This window comes from Patella vulgata, chromosome 4 (genome assembly GCF_932274485.2).
Source record: "Patella vulgata chromosome 4, xgPatVulg1.2, whole genome shotgun sequence".
In the NCBI taxonomy this organism is placed as follows: Eukaryota; Metazoa; Mollusca; class Gastropoda; family Patellidae; genus Patella; species Patella vulgata.
In genome coordinates this window covers 62,175,320-62,198,136 of record NC_065882.2, presented here as the reverse complement: position 1 = coordinate 62,198,136, position 22,817 = coordinate 62,175,320, and the positions used below count along the sequence as shown (strand labels likewise).

At 31.8% G+C, this 22,817-nt stretch overlaps 2 protein-coding genes across 4 annotated transcripts in view; one reads left to right on the top strand and one right to left on the bottom strand.

Annotated features, from left to right (window-relative positions):
• LOC126818381 (metalloprotease TIKI1) overlaps positions 1-16,982 on the top strand; it is a 45,325-nt gene extending 28,343 nt beyond the window's left edge. The window contains exons 4-8 of the mRNA XM_050545777.2: positions 10,253-10,343; positions 12,950-13,075; positions 14,720-14,821; positions 15,122-15,211; positions 15,568-16,982. Of these exons, the coding sequence (XP_050401734.1) occupies positions 10,253-10,343; positions 12,950-13,075; positions 14,720-14,821; positions 15,122-15,211; positions 15,568-15,742 (584 nt within the window). The 3' untranslated portion in view covers positions 15,743-16,982. The remainder of the gene's footprint in view (positions 1-10,252; positions 10,344-12,949; positions 13,076-14,719; positions 14,822-15,121; positions 15,212-15,567) is intronic.
• Positions 16,983-17,289: 307 nt separating this feature from the next.
• Positions 17,290-22,817, bottom strand: part of LOC126817855 (RNA helicase aquarius) — a 28,088-nt gene continuing 22,560 nt past the window's right edge. Inside the window, exons 30-38 of one of the 3 annotated variants that reach the window (XM_050545023.2) lie at positions 22,580-22,651; positions 22,148-22,335; positions 21,317-21,488; positions 20,826-20,996; positions 20,366-20,563; positions 19,468-19,530; positions 19,171-19,293; positions 18,138-18,206; positions 17,290-18,104 (exon numbers count right to left, since the gene is read on the bottom strand). In XM_050545023.2, coding sequence (XP_050400980.1) covers positions 18,066-18,104; positions 18,138-18,206; positions 19,171-19,293; positions 19,468-19,530; positions 20,366-20,563; positions 20,826-20,996; positions 21,317-21,488; positions 22,148-22,335; positions 22,580-22,651 — 1,095 coding nt within the window. In that variant the 3' untranslated portion in view covers positions 17,290-18,065. Of the gene's footprint in view, positions 18,207-19,170; positions 19,294-19,467; positions 19,531-20,365; positions 20,564-20,825; positions 20,997-21,316; positions 21,489-22,147; positions 22,336-22,579; positions 22,652-22,817 lie in introns of all 3 variants that reach the window. The other 2 variants (XM_050545024.2, XM_050545021.2) reach the window with 2 other exon arrangements.

The following is a 22,817-nucleotide window of genomic DNA, read 5'->3' as shown; positions in this document are numbered from 1 at the left end:
ATTATGGGAGATTAGATTAAGAGCTGACAGTTCTCACTATAATGGTTAAAATCTAGATACTGTAAAGGGAATTTGCTGAAAATTTCAGTCAAATTAATCCACTATGAACCTAGATTTTAGCGATTGAATTTTCCGCCTAGCCTCGATCATCATTACTAAAGTCGGTAGGATATATTCTCGATTATCCATTTATTAATTCAATTATGAATGGAAGTCGAACAGCAAATCAGAACCTAATCCAATAAACATGGCAGGCTTCCGATGCCATCGAGAGTTAATTACGGTCTGAATAAGTTAATTAATGTCTAATTAATAATTTAGATAACATGTCAGGCCTAAAGAAAGACCTACAATAGGCAGATTTACCTCTTGCATAATGTATGTTTAACTATTATGATTTTATTTTTCATTTTTAAAGAAGATTACTGACAATGTTTTATGTTTTGGAGATTGTGTGTTTTTGATATGTTTTGAGTGTATCCATACCACATTTAGTTATTTAACGTCTTTACATAAGAAACATGTGATCTTAACAACATGTTACCATGTTTGTTTATAGTTACATCGTGATTTGCTTTTTTTCAAACATGTTGGCAACTCGAACCAGGTATTTTCTCCATTAAAACCTAGGTAGAGCAACTGGGCACAAAATCTCGACCTTTTAAAGAAAACCGTTTTCCTCTGCGATTTCATTTTTTTGACAAGAAGTCTTATATTAGAAACCAGTCATGAAAATCACATTACTGTATATACACCCTCGATTAATTTTATGTGATGTTTATTTTGGTATTTTTCCTTTGTCTTTCATACATAAAATTTTTCTGACAAAATTCAGAAATTGTTTCAGTACATCATTGATTGTTTGTCAAACTATAAGAAGTAGATTTCATTATAGATATAAAACTATAATGTGCTGATGTTTTTTTGGGAAAAAAAGACTTACAGAAAGCCATATTGTTAATATTATTACAAACAATGCAAAATGTTTTACAACAGAAACCCATGTTGTTAATATTATTACAAACAATGCAAAATGTTTTACAATATATTCAAATTAGTTGTTGGAAAACACCAAAAGGTGGAAGGGATTGATATTTTAAACGGTCCACTGGCACAAAGCACCACAATAGCAGATATTTCAAGATTTGGAACACGTGATATTGGTACCTCAGATAACATTGGCTTTAAGGTCCATTCTATTTCATCCAGGTTTTCAGATGTGTGAGTTGTGTAAACTAGTGTTTACTAGTCATTCAAATCTATATTTTTTGTATTCATGCAATAAATATGTCTTAAACTCTCTCCCCGTCCGCATCCCTCCTCCCCCAACCAACACTCACCCACATCCTCTTTGTAACCCTCATGCATGTTTTATTGTCAAAATTCTGAAACAAAAATCACTCAAACAAACACGTGTCTATTTTTGGAACAGTTATCAAGGAGAATCTGATATTTTAGGAATTTAAAACTATTTTTGCAATTTAAATGAGTTTATTTTTTACATCTTGAAACAGTTTTTTATCTTTATAAAAATATTAATCATTGCTCCAAGAAGTACTTTAACAGTATTTAATACGTAAGTCATGAAATGAAATGAAAATAGCATGAATGTGATAATTAGCCAAATAAAACAGAAATTATTTACAAATTTGTGACATTGAGTAAAAATTAATACTGTTTTTATCGGATTACCAAGGTGGTAAATATTGAAAATGGCACCAGATTCTGTTGGTAAATTTTATTAATTTCCTTTGTATTGAAGATGTACCTACATGTTCATGCACTATAAATGCACAGACAAGAAAAATAAATGGAAATGCCCAGAAAACATGCTTTCAGCAGTTTAATTTTCAAACTCTTCTTGGGTGGGTGGGGGGTGATAAGTAATCCCCACTGGCTTGCTTTGTATCTTCGGCATCCACATGTGTATAACTTGGTTGCATATAAGGATAGTTGTGGTCCCCCATAATTAAAATCGTTGCTACATTCAAGATAGTCTCCTACTAGCTCTCTTCATGGAACTGTGTATTTTTATTTTTAAATGAATGCGGTTTGAATACTATATAACTAAAGAGAACATCTAAATTTAATTTGTCTTACTTTCATGAATCAGCTCAAGGTTTGTCAGTAGGTGCCTCTGGAGAAATAATAGTTAAGGATAAAACACTCTTTAGGATTTTTTATTCTCTGACACAATCACTTCTGTTATCATTTTCTTGTTAATGACTATAGCTACATTGTTCATCTAACCCAAGCCATTTTGGTACCCAAAACTCAGTGTCACCCCCAAACCCTGAGATTGTTTGAATATTAATTGAATAAACTATAGATATATAAGTAGAGAAAAGTTGAAGATTTTTATTGAAATATTCCTGTTATAATGATTGTTGTAATGTACATCTGGTCAACATGTGTAATAAATCCGAGAACAGGTGTGGTGATATATGTCTGATCTGGCCGTCTGCCATTTCTAACATCAGTAAGATAAAGAAATCCATCATATTTTAGTCTAACTAGCTGGCCATATGTAGAGATATCTATCGCTTTCTCTCATCAATCTCTTGTCATCAGGAAATTTCATATTAAATCTTTCCATTATAAATGGATACCATGTAATGGCATGTATACATAGCGGTATACATACATACGCACATTAAGGAAGGGATTAAAGACAGAAAAGTCATTCTAAGACTATAAAATTATAGATATGATTAATGAAACTTTTGGTTTCTTTTTGATTTTACACTTTAAGATAACCCATTTTAATCAGTCGATAAGCTTTCAAATTATTTGGATAGCATTTGTTGTCTGAATATTTTCTTGAGATATTTTTGGTCACTCTTATAAATGTTTCAATGGTGCCTAAAACCCCATGATTTTAGAGGTCTTACTAATCACTGACAAGAGCATTTTTCGTCCAAAGTGTCCAAAGTATTGCAAAAAGTGACCAACAAGGAAAGGTATGTGATAGATATACACATTCTACACACGTAAATCCTTATCCAAAATTTAAATGATTTCATAGAAAATTGACCAAAGTATGAATAATTGAAATATTGACAATATCAGTCTTATTAATAACTGACAAAGCTTTGTTTTTGAAAAAGTTTGGACACTATTGACCAAAAATTGCTTTTGTCAGTCTTTGTGATTAGTAGGACCAGATTTTTCAAATGGATATGGGAGTTTGACAAATCATGTTATAGTGTCTATTATCAGTCTTAAAAATCACCACCAGAATTTATATTTCAATATTAAAAAACCCCAGGAAATTACAAAGAGAATACATTTCTGTTTATAATGAAGAAAGCCTTTTAGTTATTTCTGAAAAACTATCTTTTATCAATCTTTGCTTTGAACCTCAAAGTGTTTGTCTAATGGGAATTCATAATAATCAAATCATTTACCCTTTTATATTAATGGCAACAATTTTTATATCTTTTACTTTCGATAATTCCACTGGTATAGAAACAATACACTTTGTTTAAAGATAAAAGTCAAGAATTTGAGACACCAGAGAATTCCTGAAATTATTCCAATAGTTTTTTATTCCATGATTATATCACAAACATGTGATTTTTAACATTTAATAGATGGGGAGGTAATATAAACCTAATAGTAACGGTAATAGAATCGTCCTGGAACAACAAAATACAGATTCCACGGATATGAAAACAAGTGAGAAACAATCATCTAAATGATATTCACCTGCCCATATAAATATGATGACTGCCAAATCTCACTAGGGAGGAGACTTTACAATAATACAAAATGGTTGTTTGATCAGTTACATGCTGTGTGTATTTCGTCTTCTTGTTATACACAGATTAAATATGGCTGAATGCTTTTATAAAACCACATTCTAATGTGATCATGGTCAGTATGATTTCAAATCATCTGGAACAGAAAGAAATATAGCCAGTTTGAAAATTGTGGTTAATATTTGTTCAAAGTTGCAGGAAGTCGAGTCTTTTGGGGGTCAAATTTATACATTGTTCGGGACAGATTTTAATTCAAGTTAATATTTACATCTTGAAAGCATTTCTGGACAGCTTAGACGTACTGAGCTGCTGATGGGTGTATAGTTCATTAGCTGGCAACCTATCATTTCATAACCGATGAATTTTGCCAAATTAAGATCTGCTTTAGTAAGTGATGAAAGAACTAGCATCTGCTTGGCTTTTGATGCCAATTTTTTCTAGCTATTAATGACAAAAATATCTTTCAATTGTAAAAGTAAAATGGAAAGTTATGGTTTCTGTCTGGGATCTAGACTATATCGAGGAGTCTGAAAAATTTATAGTAGGAAATAAGTTGCCATTAATTTCATTTATTTCTTTTATTTAAAGAGATTGTTAAATTATAATACAGGAAAATTAGAGACAGTCTTTATCTTAATTGCCCGATTATGCTCGTTTCTCAACAAGATCATTACTGTAACGAGAGTTATCACCCTTCTTATCCACTTCAAACGAAACCTGGATGTTTTAAGTGCCAAAAAATGTGCACCTTTTATTCAATTGGAGGCCATTAAGTTATAAGTATTTTAAACTGTCTCAAAAGATACTTGGTTATAAGTAGGGAGTGCGGTTTATTTTACAGATAGTCTGTGCTTTCTCTTCCATTTTGTTTTTATATTGTGATAGTTGCCCTTGAGAAATCTTCAAAAATCTTTAATTATTCAATATTTTTCCAATCTGATTAAAATAAAGATCTATATTTCGTTTCTTTTTTTTATACTTTCGATGGCCTACACTACATGAAGATCTGACAAGTTATAGCCATAGGTCACGTCAGGGGTCAAAAGACCGACTTATGACCCTATGGCTATGATATCAGACATTTGATTAACCAATCAGCATTGATGTTACTAGTGGATTTACCCACAGTTCCGCGCGAAAAAGGTCAAACGCTCGATTCGACAGACCATTTGATTGGCTGACCCCTCATTTCAAGCAGAACATGAGTTAAATAACAACACTTCCAGATCCAAGTGTAGTAAAGACAAGTAAAACGAAATTTTGAACTATAAAAACGAAACGAAATAGGATCTGTGTTTTAACCTGATTGTTTGTTTTCCTTACTGTTTTTTGAGGAAATCAAGTAGAAAAAAAGTATAAATACTATATTTATGTATAAGAAAATTGGGGTAAGATTGGAAACCACTTCAGAATGCATCTCTACATTCATTGTGTAAATATTGGTATTTTGATTTGAAAAAAACAAAACCTAATTGTCAGTGAATCTTAACATATCAAAATTAATTACTGATCAAAAAATAGACTAACATTAAATAAAATTGATATGGAAGTAGATCATCTGTGGCCAATTAGGGTGCTGAAATTAGTTTGAATGATGTCTGGGTTATTTCCAGTAACTCATTTGTCCTACATATAAATTGACAACAATTTAATGATCTTCAAACACAGGCCTAGCCTTAGCTAGACAATTAAAAGCTCACTTAAAAGGGTCATTTTTTCTCTGTTTTTATGTGGGAATATAGGTAGTGTGGTCGGTCTGTCCATCTGCCTTGTCTGTTCACATTCCGGGTCAAAGTTTTGTCTGCTGTGATTGTTTGACTAGTCACAGGAAGGAACCCCATCATAACTCAGAGCTATTGCACCTATCATAGAAACATTATAATCACCCCACAGGTCAGAGTTGTTAAGATTTTTTGAGAATAGGACCCATAGATGAATTTGCATATCGTAAGATATTTTTTTTGTGCACACTGACAACTAGAAATTAGAGGGAATATCGGTCTTTTGAATGGTTTAATTAACAGCAAAATACATCATGATGACAACTTTAAATTTATGTTCCAATGAGCCATAATTAAGTTTATAATGTTACAACAATTTCTGATTGTTACTGAAGAGTTATTGCTCTTGATTATGTTTTAGCAATCACGAACCAACAACCTTTATGGACTGCTCAAACGATTAAACTGCTGTGGGCATAATTTTCATGTTTTTCATTGTCTGGCAACTTATCTTTGCCAGTAAAATTTCATCACATTTTGAAAGAAGAATTTTTATTGAAACTTGTCCCTTTGTAAACTTACGGGTTGATGGTAGGCATAAATATACATGTGGAGAGAATGTAACATGCTACAGACATATGTCATATATTATATAATCTTATTTATAAACATTTATAGGTAAACTATGAATTATTTACTATATCTATCAACAACATCACTTATATACATCTGATTACCAGCCTATCAGACCATAGGTATCAGATATAACTCCCTCATTGTTTATATCATTAATTCCTTCATTATTGAACTCTGCATGCCAGGTTTCAACTCTGCCTAATTAAAGTATGAATATTTATCAACCTTACCTAATAGAGAAGGAATTTGTAAATATACAAATCGTAACGACTTACTAACAAACTGTTAATTGACCTATAGATGGTAAAGAATTATTGTAAAAATAGAAATTGTTGTTTTCATTCCATTGCACATTTTCTGTAATATATAGAAAGGATATCTTCTGCCATTTTTTTTTCTAACTTTGAAGAGCATTGGAAGAGAGTCTGTTGTATTTCATTTTTCATAACCATTTTATGCATTTTGGGTTAAATATTTTATTATCCAGCCATGTTTTGAAGAAAGCAGTGGACTATTAAAATGGGTCTGTCCACCTGTCTGTCTGTCCAACATACTTTTGGGAACTCAATACCTGCTTCTAAGTGAGTTAGAATGGTCAAACTTGGTGTACCGGTAGGTCTTCATCAGAGGTGGGAACTCAAGTTCAGCGACACAGACTCGAATTCGACTTCAGTCGCATCAATGACCAACTGGCGACTCGTTTTCAAATATTTATTGCGACTCGAACCTCGACTTGCAACTTGAAAGAGCTTAGGATTTGAGTCGAGATAAGGGGGCATAACTTACCTTATTTGCCATGAATAGCTGACTCATTTGATGTATTGGCGACTTGAATGGTACTCAGGCTTTGTGAAGACTTGGAACTCGACTTGGTACTAAAGTCAGCAACTTGGCTCTTGACTCAGATTCAAGGTCACACGACTTGTTCATTAGATTTTAATGTCTTGATTGAGTTCAATAAGGAACACTTTCTGCTGATTAGGTTTTAAATTTAATCAAAGAGGATGGTGCAAATAACTAATGAGTGTCATCTATTTATTTTGGAATTAACATAAGGGGACATCAGTCTCAATGTTGGCTTCCCTTTCATAAGATTAGACGTATATTGCCGTTAAAATTATTGAATTACCAATAGATGACTTTATTATGCTTAAAGTAATACATCTTTAAAGTTGAGATATTTTTGTACAGATTATGTTTTATATATTTTGGTAATTTATTTTATGTTTATTGAACAAATGTTCTAAAAGCTTTAAAATAGAAATGACATTTCATATTATGTAGATTACATGGATAAAATTAATGTGAACTGTAGAGATTATCAGTTTGTTTATGTAATAGTTAAATATTAAGATATGTTTATCAGGAATAACTCTGATATCTCACTCTTATCTTTCTCGGATTCAATATAAACATTACGATACATCTATAGCCTATTAACATTTATATAGTAAGGGCAGGTAAAAATAGAGCATCACATTAACACTAATGGCTTCTTAAAAGCGTAAAGAGGCCAATTGTTTTTTTTAGTTTTTACTTTATTAATGTCATTTCTCTGCGTTTTGGGTGGATGTGGGCAGACAGTTAAAGATTTAAAGACTGAGAAGTATTTTAAGAAAGCTTTTTTGTCGATAATGGCATGAAATAAGAAAAATTGATTACTGCACAATTTGTGCATGTTCTACCCTGACCATGACTGACTCCAATGAATGCTACCATGTGTCTGTTACTGATCAAAAGAATATTATAATTAATGATTACGTTTATCACAACAGTCTTAGATGTGTATATATACATCTTACAATTGTGAAAAAATATTAAAAACGAATATTTCAGTAAAATGTGTAAACTTAAAGCTGCAATTTCATATTTTTAAGTTATATTTTTAAAATTTATTAAAATAAAGCCTTAAAATAGATGGTATTCATAAACCCTCCTACCTTGTTAAAGAATAATCCTATTAATCCTATAATTCACTATTGCCAGCTGAGAAATTGGCAAAAATATCATTTTCAACTTCAAATTCCAACGTTTGAAGGTAGCTAATGCATGGGAGGTAATTGTGTAATTTCCTGTGTCAATGATTTTTAAGGGTGGGAAATAATGCCCATGGTCGTATAATAGTGAGTTGATAACCTATTGAGCAAAAGACATAGAAATAATTATGTTTTGACTTCCTTAGAAAATATGAAATTATCGCTTTAACACATGGTTTTAGATTGTACCATTTAATTACTGCACAAAATGAGGAATTTTGGAAACACTGCACACATATTTTTTCGAACAGGTAGATAGCAATTATGTCTTTCTTCAGCACTTTGCATGACTAGACTTCTTATAGGAAGCTTTTTTTTTTGAATAAAGGGAGAAGCTCCACGCCCCCAACCCAACCAACTGAGATTATTAGTGCTGAATAAACCACAGGTGCCTGTAACATGGAAAATCTCTTTAAAAATAACATTAAGCTGTGTACTAGGGAATCAGTTTCAAACCAGTTATTTGATAATCTGGATTACGAACATGAATGTAATAGACTTTAGTTAGACATTATACTTAGTCACAGCTAAATATTCCATCGAAAAAGCTGAAGTATTTAATTAAAATGTAAAATTAGAATGTAGCTGTTTTAAATTGTGTGTCAGCTGGCTTATCCTTGTAAAGTTGATAGAAATTAATTTCCACTTTAAGTCTTAGTTAGTAGTAATAATTGGCTACAATGTTGTGAAAGAAAACATAATTCAACCAGTTTGAGTTAGAATAACAATACTATCATTGACATGAAATGGTTTCTATGGCATTGTTTGGTTACCATGTAAACATATCATCATGGATACACCCTCCATATTAGACTTATAGTGACAGAAAACTTCAACGATTGATTGAAATTGAGTCTTATTTTTTCCTACCATTCATGTTTATATATGCTTTGAATCTTTTAAAGATTCTCAGACAGAAAATTGAAACTTGTGACAGACAGAAGGAAGAAGTAATTATAAGTGATCTTGTGATAATTGATTTGAAACTAGGTATATATAATGTGCACATGTTAAATTCAGCATACTTAATTGAAAAACACACAAGAAGTGTTCTGTATTAGACTAAAGCCAAATTATGTGCTGCAACAAAGATGAATACTAAAAGACAGTTTTTGCTTTGCCCTTTGTGATCAATTGAAATAAAATTTTTGCAAATGTTTAATTCTAAAATTTTGTTTTAACCTGATTAACAAAGTTTACTTATATTGGTAAGATAATACAATCCTGGTTTAAGTCCTTTCTGACCAACTTGGTAGCTTCTGCATCATTGTATTATGGAAATGTGGAAATATATTGTCAACCCACTGTCAGTCTGTCATTCTGTTGTGTTGTCCGTCTTTGTTAGCTCAGTCGGAGCAGAACAGTAGGGCGTTAAACCCCATTTCATTCCATTTCCACTGTGTGGTAGTATAAAGTCATTACCCCTGTCTGTCTGGCATTCCGTCCACCATCATGTGGTAGTATATTACCGCCACCTTGTCTGTTATTCCGCCCATAATTGCATGTGGACACAGAACAATTTCTGGTAATTTTATATCTTTAGGTATACATGTTTGTACGTAGTCTAATCAAATTGAGACATACATAGAAATATATTCATATACATGTATTCAACCTCTGTGACAAAGATTGTGAGGTTCCTTTTGAGCTCAACCTCTTTTGTTCTAGTCTTGGGGCAATATTTAGTCAAATATTTCACATCAAATTTACATATCAAGGGTGAGAAGCAGTTTGTAATTAAATACCTTGTGGAATAGCCTATCATAAACATTAATTATAAAATATAAATATTTACAAACATTTAGAAAGAATTCAAATTACGAAATTGAATTTTCCTGAAGTACGATTTTAAAGGGTGCGGCCCAAATTCCTTAAACGTACTGATTATTGAGTATTAATAACTATTGATCTTTTGAAAGGTTTTTTTTATGCATCACACTCTATTGCCTTACCTACATGTAGACCTCGGAGATTTGTTCTGGCTTTACCACAATCTTGAACAATATTGGTACTTAGATACTTTTGATGTGAGTCTTGGGTAGCTCTTTTCTCTTTTCTGTCTTATTTAATTTGAAGCTTGTAATCTGTATATTTACAGGTCACTATCTGGGTAATAATACAGTAGTTGATAGAATGAGGTCAGCAGGTTATGATGTTCAACATACGGGGCCAGATTATCATATACCCGAGTAAGTATAAAAGTTTTATTATATACTCATATCATCATAGTATAAGTATACAAGTTTTATTATGAATACAGATTATCATTTACCAGAGTTAGTATATTAGTTCTTCTATTGTAGATCTGACTGTTCTCAAAACCTAATATGGAGAAAATCTATTAAAATTCAGAACATTTTGATTATCAATTAGGAATTAACGTCCTGTTTATAAGTTTTACACCCACACCTGTTTCAATCGTCTGATTTGTTCTTCCAAATTCTCTGCAGTCAAATTTATTTCATATTTACAGGAATTGTAAGAACCCTACAGAAATTCAAAAACTTTGCAGATCATGTAGCTATCTCCCAATTTACATCCAGGCCAATAAAATCTTGTGAGCATGACACAGGGAAAGTTTTTGATGGAATTTTAAAAACTTAATGAGTTGTTCATTGGGACATCAGGAATAATTTCAAGGTTTTAGGAATGCTGATTTCAGACACATTTTGATGAATTATCTTTCTATTCACATTTGATATTTAGAATTGGTGAATACAGGACAATGGAATTTGTTAAGTTTCTATAAGTTCTATTACCTAAAATTTATCTAAAATCTGCTGCTTTAATTTTTGGTGAGACTGGGATTGTTCACTGAGGCAAAAGGAAAAACAAAGTAGAAATTCAGGATTTTTTTAAATACTGAAAGCTAGTGAATCAGATACAATACTTTTTTTGTAGTGCAAGGTTTTAAAACTTTTAACAATTTAATGACATATTGATGATATAACTAGCATGGCTGACTTGCTGTTATAAGAGGGAAGGACAAACCCCAATCTATATTAATTTCTAAAAATGGGGGAAAAAAACAACTCATTTGTAATTGGCACATGTAGTCCATGAATAATTCTTGAAGAGATGCATTAAATAAAACATCATATGCGATCATCATTACTTTTATCCACAGTTTATCTTAGAAATCTTAAAGTTCTCTTTTAACAATTCTTTCTTTTAAAAAAAAACAACAACTTTGATTGTATAAATTACAAGACAAAGATTCTAGTTTGGAAATGTACCAAACTTTGTCTGATAAAATAATTAGATACTTTTAAAAGAAAGGTGTTAAAACAATTGTCTATTCAATATCTGCCAAGTATATATCTCAATATTTACGATAATAAGATAGAACACAGAGTGAGGTATGCGCTACACTCACCATTTGTTGTTTAAAAGAAGTGTTGTGTGATAAAGGCATATATACAGTACACTCTAATTACACGTGTATAATTATATATAATTAAAAATATATTTTGGGAGGTCCATCAGGCTACTTTTACCAATTTTTGCAAAATCAAAATAATGATAAACAATACTATGTGTATGTAGATACTACTACATGCCTCATATGCAATGTGGGTGCATAAAAAAGGTAGATGAAAATAGGCTTTATTTAAATTGAATGGGTTTGTTTCTTCAAATATCTTCTAAAATGAGAATGGTATGAGTTTTGTCTGCATATTTTAAAGTGGGTACTTTACATGGTGTCTGTGCTATTATCAGTTTTAAACACCCGACTATAAATTACATGAAAGATGATGATTTTGTTTACAATGTGGTTAGCATGCAATTTAATTCATTTTATAAACACTGAGTATTGCTGTACAATTTTATTGCCAATTTCATTTATAATTTGTTGCTTGTTATCCTAAAATAAAACAGGGGTTATGTACAGTTTAATGTATTTGATCTATACTGTGAATTAGAATGAAATAAAGTTAAAATGACATCACTATGTAATGGTCTACCACATTGGTCAAATAAAACCAAAGGGATTATGTTGTCATTCATGTCTCTGATCGTATTTTGAGGGATTTTTGATCGATTTTTGATCGCTTACAAACTACAATTCGGCATCCATTGTTGACGATATCAATGGGATATGGGCAAAATAAGTGTGCACCACTAATTATCTTCACTAAAATCTTTTCATGGGCCTCTCTTTAATCCGATTGAATCAAAGTCAGGTGATTATCTGTCGTTGATATTTAAATTTTATTTTCTTAAACATGCATTATGCATGAGCTAAATCTGCCATCTGCAGGTCTTTCTTTAGTCCTGAAATGTTATCTAAATTATTAATTAGACATTAATTAACTTATCCGGACCATAATCAACTCTCTATGGCATCACTATCCTACGATATTTACTGGATTATGATACCATTTGCTGCTCGACTTCCATTCATAATTTAATCATGAAATGGATGATTGAGACTATGTTTTTTATCGTACAGACTTTAGTAATGATGATGAGACTAGGCCGAAATTTCAATTTCAATTCTCGGTTCATAGTGGATCAATTTGACTGAAATTTTCAGCAAATTGCATTTACATTATTTAGTTTTTAACTATTATACTGATGTATCTTTAATTAAATGTTAACTAATCAAATTTTGCATGGATTAGCAATGAAAGTTTACATATAGCCCGAAAGATGCAAATGGTGATCAGTGGCTGTGGCTGTCAACATTGCCAGAAAAAAAATTAACCGATGATCTGCAATAAAATAGATCAGTCTGGTAAAAATATTCATGTTTTATTACCGATTTATTGTATTATTATTGTTTTAATTTCAGTATTGTTAATCCTAATCCCCAGAAATCACCAAGAATAAGAAAGAATTATTTCTCAGATATGAATTCAGATTTCCCCCTTCCCTCGGATGTAATCTATGGTGATGCAAGATATCTCTTTAATAAACAGTAAGTAAGAGAAAATATTCTGGTTTAAGTCAATGAATAGAAGAATAATTTGATGTAATAATAACCCAGACAATAAAAAGTAAGGGGAGAGAGAGAGAAATGGAGTTAAACGTCCAATTGACACAGACTAGGTCATTTCGGGACTAACATATGGTTTTAATTTTATTTACATAATTCGCTTGCGCGTAGGGGTCTTTAGCAGTGGGAGGACCCGGAGAAAACCCACGAGGTTGGACAGGCGACCCTACTCCTTGTCACATACAACCAGGGATTCGAAACCACGCCAGTTGACTCAATGACAGGACTTGTGATACAACGCCCGCATGCTAACCATCCGGCCATACGAAAAAATATTTTGAAATATCTTGCTGATTTACTTTTAAGCAGGGTTCTTAATCAATTTTGAAACGAACCAGCCAGAATTGGGTCAAATAAGGTCCTGGTAGGAAATAGGATAATTATAATAAGCTTAAATATATTCCCTTTAATATAACCATCCTTCAACAAAAATAATTCCTGGTAATTTGTTATGGAGAATGTCTTATTCGAATGTATGTGATTACCACAAAAATAGGTACACCTTTCAAAACATTTTCCATTTTAATTCACGTACCAGCTTGAAGTTCACATCAGTAAGATTCCTGAATAAATTACTGTCTTCGTTTATTCGTTGTATAAAGTGTTTAGTCCATCAGTCGATTGAAATTACGAATTTTCTGCTACTGCCAGTATCAGAAAATGCTGTAACCAAAATAACTGAGAAAAAATATTAAGAAATATCTTGCTGGTTTACTTTTAATAAGGCACATTTGGTTGGGAAAGTTAGATAAGCAAATGTTCTAGGCACTTCATGGAACTAGGTGGTTATTTTACAGGTGGATACAGCTGTACAGAAAGGAAATGAAATGAAATGGGGGTTCAACATCCTACTTCACTGACTGGGATAATGAAGATGGCATATGTCATGCAGTTTGCTATGGGGGAAATTTTTCTCTATAGCTTACTCTTATTTTGAATTCCAACTGCCAAGGGTTTCTTTTCTATGCACGCCAGTTTGTACACAGGACTTCATTTTTTCGTCCTATCTGAATGACTAATGGCTATACAGTAATTACATTTTTTCTGTGGAAAATGATTTACATATATATGTATAGGCTTATTAGGAGAATTTAAAACTCATTCATTTTGGAATTTAATGAAAGAATAATAGTCATACCAAGATTTGAATACTGAAAAACAAGAACTACTGTATTATGAAGAGGGTCAACATAAAATGCGTAATGAATTAACGTAATTCATTGTATTCTGCTTTCTTTATGTAACCAGGGTTTCTTGTAGATTCAATAAAGACATAAGATTAAGAGAGAGATAGGGTTTAACCCACAACTTTGTCAGGTTATGTACTGAAAACTAGAGACCTTAGTATAAACAATATTTTATTCAATGAACTGAATTGGATTGAACAACTGGCAAAAGCCTATATAAGTTCTCTCTCTCTAGACCATACTATCTACAGCACACACATTAGACTACTCTGCCTCCCATCTCCCAAAGGAATAAGACAGTAGTTATTACTATTAGACAATTGCATCCTTGTCATGAAGGGATTTGGTTAACAATTTATTTATAAAATGTGTATTTCAGGTACAGTTCTGATTTAACAGTAAAAGAGAGAAAGAGATTACTTCGAGCCCAAAAACGACAACAACAATTAACCCAACTGTGGAACAGTCTCGAAACAAATAGGTAAATTGACATGGTCATAGTAACTGGTCTTTTAGTCCCTGTGTGCTGGGGAACCGCGGTGGCTCAGTGGGTAAGATACTGGCTCACTAACCAGGAGGTAAAGGGTTCACTCCTTGTGTTGGTCTTTGTACAGGTAAAATATCCCTCATAGCACACTGTATGGCGTATACCGGTCTTCATTAGCTCAGTCGGTGCAGGAGATTAGGACGTTAAATCCCATTTCATTTCTCTTAATTTCCCAATGTGCCCTAAATATTTTCCTGTATAGTTTCTATAGTTCTTTTTTCTTTATATTTACAGTCAAAACAATCAACCAAAGAAAAAACGTAAAAAGAAAAATCGCAACCATAAAACTTTTAATGACCTTTGGGTCAGAATGGATGCAGAAGGGTAAGTACATGTACAATATAAATTGTAAATTTGTCTTGAAACATATATTGCAAAACCATTATGTTGATAATATTGTGCTTTAGGCATGACAATATTTCCAAATTTGAGTTAGGTAACTATAAATTTCACAATCTTGGCTGGGTCATCTGTTCCAGTCTGATATTTTAAGACAATTGGCTTACACTGCCATCTAGGTGTGTCATTAATTAGTCTAGCAGAAGTCATGCATTCTATACTTTTTGTCAGAACCACTAAAGTAGCCCAAATGAGAGGAGGGTCTGTGAGCAGGACCTTAATGAATACCTTGGGTTATGGTCAGACTTTTGTGAATTTTTTGAATCTTTTTATTCTTTCAGTGCCAATTTTCTGAAAGTATTACCAGAAGAAAATCCTCATCAACTCCAGGCTACCACGATTCCAGATATCAAGTATTCCTATTATCACAGTCACTCAACCAATCACAGCCCTTCGATGCTGGTGATATATGTTGCTATGATACTGTTACTATGTACAACAAATTCAAATGATTGACATTCAGTCACATTAACTTGTTTGTGATTGGTCTGTGTGATATGGTTGTGAACCAAAGGAATTCCATGTAATTATATGTAATATGATCAATAATTGTATGTGTATATATCTGCATGGAAGATGATGAAGCTAAAGACTTAATATTGAAGTGATATGTGTACGTTAAAGGAGGATTTGAGGATATTAATATTAAAGCCACCTATAGGTCTATTGTTGTGTTAAATGTTGTAAAATAATTTAGATGTAAAAATCAAACAGTTTATTTATATAATTGTAGTTATCGAAAATTATATTGAAATGTAAAAAAAATAAATAATCTGCGAAATTCAAGTGTACTCACATAAGGTCTATGTGGGAATTGTATAAAAAAAATAATAAAACTGATGTAAGATTCATATACATAAAGACTTGGATCATCTTGATTCCAAAGAATTATTAAATGTATGTAAATAAAATTTCAGAACTATTTTTATGAGAATTCAGCCATACCATGGCCCAGTCAATTATTGGGCTCATGGTCCATGCCTGTCATTCAATTTATATTTAGTACTCTCTAAACTCTCATGGTCCATGCCTGTCATTCAATTTATATTTAGTACTCTCTAAACTCTCATGTCAGCCATTAGATCTTGATACAAAGCTATTGCCTGGATCTTACAAAATGAAATTTTATCGGTTGTGATAGAATTCAGCTTATAAATATATCATAAATTACAATTCTCTACTAAATTTATTTTTAAGAAAGTTAGATACTCTTTTGCCTTGCCTGGTATCATTACAGCAGAGTATCAGAATTATCTGTTGTTGAAATCAGTCAGAGTTGTCTTTCCTTCCTAAGAAATTTTTTAAATCCTCAAGATTCTAATCAATACTTAAAGCCAAAAATTTAAGAATTATGTACAGCATCAGCTCAGCTGGTATAAAATCCACTGCCCTCAAATTACCCCTGGCATTTAATGGAGGCTTAATGATCCTATCATGCCTTTGTGTCATTCGATGCATGGGGCATTAGTAGATTAAATGACATTATACATCAAACCTTACTGAACAGAAAGATTACATTGACCCAACACATTAACCAGTTTGAAAATTTGTTAAATGGAGACTACATTTAAGTCCTTAAAACTAAATATAAAGATGTGACTACCTCAGTATACAGATTATGAATATTATTTGTTTCTGCCATATTATTATATGTTCTGTATTACAGATAACAATCGGGATAAAATTGTTACTTTATGTCAAACATGTGTTGTTTTTTTTTTTATATGTCCATATTTAATGTGGATGGATGGGCGTATATTGTTGTCACTTTCTTTGTTGTTCGTCCACCATTTCCATTTTAACAGATTTTCTTCAAAATCACAGGGATTATTCATTTGGTAAAACAAATTCAGACTTATTCTATTTGCATATCCAGGGTTATCCATAATTGTTGTACATAACTCATCAAAACAGTTTATATAACTTTACAAAATAAAAAACAATAAGATAGCTAAAAGATTCATTCACTTAAAATTAAAGTAGTTTGGTCAAACAAGAAGAGCATATCTATCACTTAAAATTAAAGTAGTTTGGCCAAATAAGAAGAGCATATCTATGGCTTCCTTGTCCCGCAAACTCTGATTTTTTTTCATACACAATAAAACAGAGCCAAATTATTATGAAATTACTTTTTATTTCAATTTGATAGAAATGATCATGGGCAGTGATTTTATGACAAAATATATATAAATTGACAATATATTATTTAGCACTAAGACGTGTGTAGAATGGTCTTACATTTATTCAAGTTGTACTTGATTCAAATATTTAGAGTCAAATATTTTAACTGCCAAATACGATTGAGTGAGAAATATTAGCGTAATAACAATGACAAAAATATTACTCTGGCTCCTATTAAAGGCAGGACTGTGGTATCCTAAAATATGATCAATGACATTTAAATGGTAATATTTACAGATGCCAATTTACATATCCATATGTACAATATTAACTATACATTTGAACAAAAACTCTTAACACTTCCCAAAAATATGTCTGATATTATTAGTAAAGAGAGAATTCTAGAAATATGAAATTTTCCCAACTTTCAAATAAAGATAGTGTAAAACATGGAATTCATGCTTCATGTACAATAAATGTGACCTAACAAATATATGTTGAAATTCATTCAACGCTATAGATAGTCAGTGAATGGGATATCTTTATTTTATTTCAGCATCACCAGCTTTTAATACTGATCAATGCCAAAGAGGTTTCAATTTCTTGTCCAATTTGAATCCTTTCCAGTCAAAAACAAAACTCTTTTAATTAATTTTTTTCATTCAGATTCTTCAGCTGATGCTTTCTTTACAACTAGCGTTCCATCAGTTGGTGCTTTCGTTATAACTGGTGTTCCATCAGTTGGTGCTTTCGTTATAACTGGTGTTCCATCAGTTGGAGCTTTCTTTAACTTTATTGGCTGGAATTGAATGAAATGAAAGGTTTTAAGAAAATGGTAAATCCCAGGAATATTCTAATAATTATCATCAGTATAGAGTGTCCACAAGCTAAAAACGTGATTTTTTGTCCAACAAGGGGCCATAATCCATGAAGATACGGTCCGATACATGCCAATTTCGAAAGGAACCAGATATTTCAAGTTTTGTTAAAATTAGATAAAAACTGTGACTTGTAGAGTGTCCACAAACAAAATATGGATGGACAGACGGACGAGCGCGACAACAATATATGTCCACATGAAAATGTGGACGAAAAATGAAAAGAGGGTCTCTAAACACAGATCTTAAACCACTTATATATTTTCAAAAATAACATATTTGGTATTTTTAGAATGGCATTAAATTGTTGAGTAGTGTGATATAAATACTGACTGCCTTAAACATACATTATGCAAGAGCTAAATCTGCCTATTGCAGGTCTTTCTTTAGGCCTGAAATGTTTTCTAAAGTATTAATTAGACATTAATTAACTGATCCAGGCCTTAATCAACTCTAGATGGCATCAGATTTCTCCGATATTAAATAGATTAGAATGGTTCAGCGATACTTTGTTTTAATCAAATATGGAGGACCGAGACTTAGCATCGATCAACCAGATCAACCAGTACGATGGTTGAAATTATTGCACACGTCTGTCAAACATTCAAAGGATAATATCTTTGCTTGCAATAGAGTAATTTGAATGAGATTTTCAAATTATTCATTTTACACCATCTACTTTCGAACTATTATAGCAAGAATGGCTAGTTCTTTATCTAAATCTTACATAATGTATCTTTAATTGTATCATGCAGATAACCCTGTAAATCCACCAATTTTCATCTTTTAAATCCAATTATTTTGCTCTCCCAGGGAAATGTTATCAATTTTCACATAGTAATTTTTAACAACAAAAAAGTATAATAAGTTGGAATTTTTTTCTACCTGTTGAAAGCCTCTGGTTTTCATCAAATAATCAACTTTAGTGTTATAGAAATCATAAACAAACTGTGCCATCATGGGCATATCTTCTATTACCATGGGGGTGGTTATTGGATGTTCTGTATTCTAAATAAACAATAGAATATATTTAAGTAATAATCTTGTATGTGGTATATAGCTGGACTTCTCACCCTAGGAACTATATGCTGGTCTGCTTTACAGATAAACGTCCAGAGACTGAATTGTTCCACAATATCCTAGGGATAATCACATCTCCCAAAGTATGACCTTAAGACTTACCTTTCTTCTTGTAGGATAGGAATCTTCAGGTGTTATATGTAACTGTAATGGTCTATTCAACAACTACAAAACAAAAATATATATAACACATTAAATGTATGAAACAATTGAAATAAATAACCTTTATCACCTGATCTAAAATTAACATAGGAATAGAAAGTAAAGGGAAGGAGGAATGAAATGGAGTTTAACATGCTTGTTCATTCTATTGTTTTCCGATCTTCCATTTGATGAGGTTAAGAGAAGAGATAGCTGTTGATTCTAATAACTTCCAGATATAGATTTCTAATAACTTCAAAATATAGTAGATTTCTAATAACTTCCAGAGATAGATTTCTAATATCTTCAAGATATAGATTTCTAATAACTTCCAGAGATAGATTTCTAATAACTTCAAGATATAGATTTCTAATAACTTCAAGATATAGATTTCGAATAACTTTCAGAGATAGATTTCTAATAATTTTCAGATATAGATTTCCAATATCTTCAAGATATAGATTTCTAATAACTTCCAGATATAGATTTCTAATAACTTCCAGAGATAGATTTCTAATAACTTCAAGATATAGATTTCTAATAACTTCCAGAGATAGATTTCGAATAACTTCCAGAGATAGATTTCTCAGATATAGATTTCTATAACTTCAATATAGATTTCTAATCACTTCCAGATAAAGATTTCAATTAAATCCCTTCTATTCAGACTAGATGAAATAATCTCTCTTCTTGCAAGAGACAATAATCTTTACAACAGTAATTAAACTTCATTACCTCCATTCTCGCAAATTTGTTGGATGTTTAAGACTACACTATTTATTATTTTGTTCTCTTACAATAATATGATAATTAAACAATCGTTAGTTTTTAAAAGTAAATATTAACAGGGTGTACTTACTCTGTTGAATGTTGGGGTCAATTCAAAACAGTTGCTGAATAGAGATGCTCTAGCAAATATATATAAACCTAATCTAGCTCGGGACATGGCTACTACAAGACGTCGTACATCTCGAATATGTCCTACTGTTTTTGTTCGGACTAATGACAATAAAATATAATCATTCTGTTGACCTTGATATCTATCTACTGTTGTTACCTAAAATTACGACAAAAAACCCATATTAATGCATAAACTACATATATTTGAAAATAAAAATCTTTTTGTTCCATTTTACTACAGACTACTTTAAGCATATATTCACAAAGTACATAGCACAAAATTCAGTTTTCCTTGAGGCCACTTCACAGACATGAATCTTTTAGTGATGTTTTCAGAAAGAACACAATTCAACTCGTATCACATTTCATATTACTTCTGTATTCTATAATTGATGCACAGGGACACAGTATTGACATACCTTATGAGGTCGTCCAATAAATGGATTATTACCACATCGTTGATAAATAACATCCCGGAGTAAATGTTTTTGACCATTATAAGTGGTTAGAATAGATATTTTCTCAGCAGGGTAGCCCATTAATCTCATATACATAAATACAGCAACTACATACTCTGCTTCTGCAAGATTCTACAAAAATATACAAATTTTATGCAATATTCCATCTATAAATTGAAGAATACAATCACACAAGTTTAGTGAAATAAAATACACAGTAAGACAAATACATGTAAAAATACCTATTTAATCCAATCATTTAAAAAAGAGCCACCCTTTCAGTTAAAAAATAAGTTTGAGAAAATCAATCAATCACTGTATTCTTCAAGTTCATCCGGTATTCATTTGAAAGCTATAACTGTAATATTTCCTACCGTTTCTGGGCATTTTGTTTTTCTCTCTACATAAACAGTAATTAAAACAAAGTCACAAATGGAAATTTGTTCTCTTACCTGATAAAAATAAGGATTGGGTTCTGATTCACCCACACCATTAAAATTCTGGACATCAATGAGCTGATAATCAAAGACAAAACCAGAATTAGCCAGCTGAAATTCTGGTTGTACAAGGACATGAGGTAGACTTCCCAGTTTCTTATATCTCCAATTATACAGACTAGCCAGGCTAAAGAAAAACATACAGAAAAAAAACCCCTGTTATAACTCAGAAATAACATTCATTTTTCAACAAACATACGTTGACATTTACAGTAATAATTGCCCCAAAAGTTCTCTAATGATATTATATATCATGATATGATTTTCATGGCAACAGAAACAAAGGTTGATACTCAGAATCTGTGTGTTCTTGGTGAATCGAAATCTAAGGCAATGAAATGAAATTGGGTTTAAAGTCAAATTGTTTTGCTCTGACTGGGCTAATAAAGACGGTCATACGCCATACTGTGTGCCATGGATGAAATTTTGTCAGAACAACAGCACTACAGCCTACTCTTATATCAAATTCCAACTGCCAAGGGTTCTTTTACTCGCTCATCAATGTGTACACAGGACCTCGTTTTTTATCCCACCTGAACAATTACACTTTGTCCCTTGCCAGGCCCTCTGTCCTGCATCAATGACAAGGGGAACAACGCTGGAAAATCTGGATGAACTTTGTCGGTGGACACCGAGATTGAACATGGGACCTTCCATTAAGCAAGCCAATGTTTTACTCACTGAGCTACCATGGCTCCACTGAATCTAAGGTCAAATTGTGAAAATAGTATTATTCACCAGTTTCAAATCTATTTATGGTGCTATTTTAAATTGTGAAAACCTTACCTTGCTTTAGCTCTTCCCTGGGCATCTAGATCTACAGTAGGAACACCAAGTCGTACAAATCGTGTAAACAGTGATTGTTCCATATTAGAGAATTTCTGGAAGGCCATGTTTTTAATCACCGGGGGCAACTGATGATGATCACCAATCATAATCCAGCGCTTTAAACGATTATTACCATCTTCAGGATTCTGTTGTAATTAAAATATGATGCAGTATAGGTATTTGAAATTAATGTAGACTATAGGTATCAATTTTCAGGCTAGATGATATATTCAATTAACAGGGTTCAACATTATACACCTGAAGGCATCCATCGAAATGTATATCAAGATTTTAATTTAATATAAGTGGCTCACAGGCTTTAATAAACTCACTGGTTAATAGGAATAACACCTCTAACTTTAAATAATTTCTTTTAATAAATCAATTTACCTGCAGCAAGAGTGGTATAAATGTTTCTATCTCCAGAATCTGAGCAGCTTCCTCCATTAAAATATTATCAAACTGTAAAACAAAGAATATGATAACATTAATAGTCACCTATTGATTTAATATATTAAATGGTTTCCCTATTGATTAAGATTAATTAGTTGTTACTTGTTTTTGTATATGAACCTTCTGTACATTATTTTCATTATCATTTGCTTGAAAACGTTGAGAGAACCCTCAA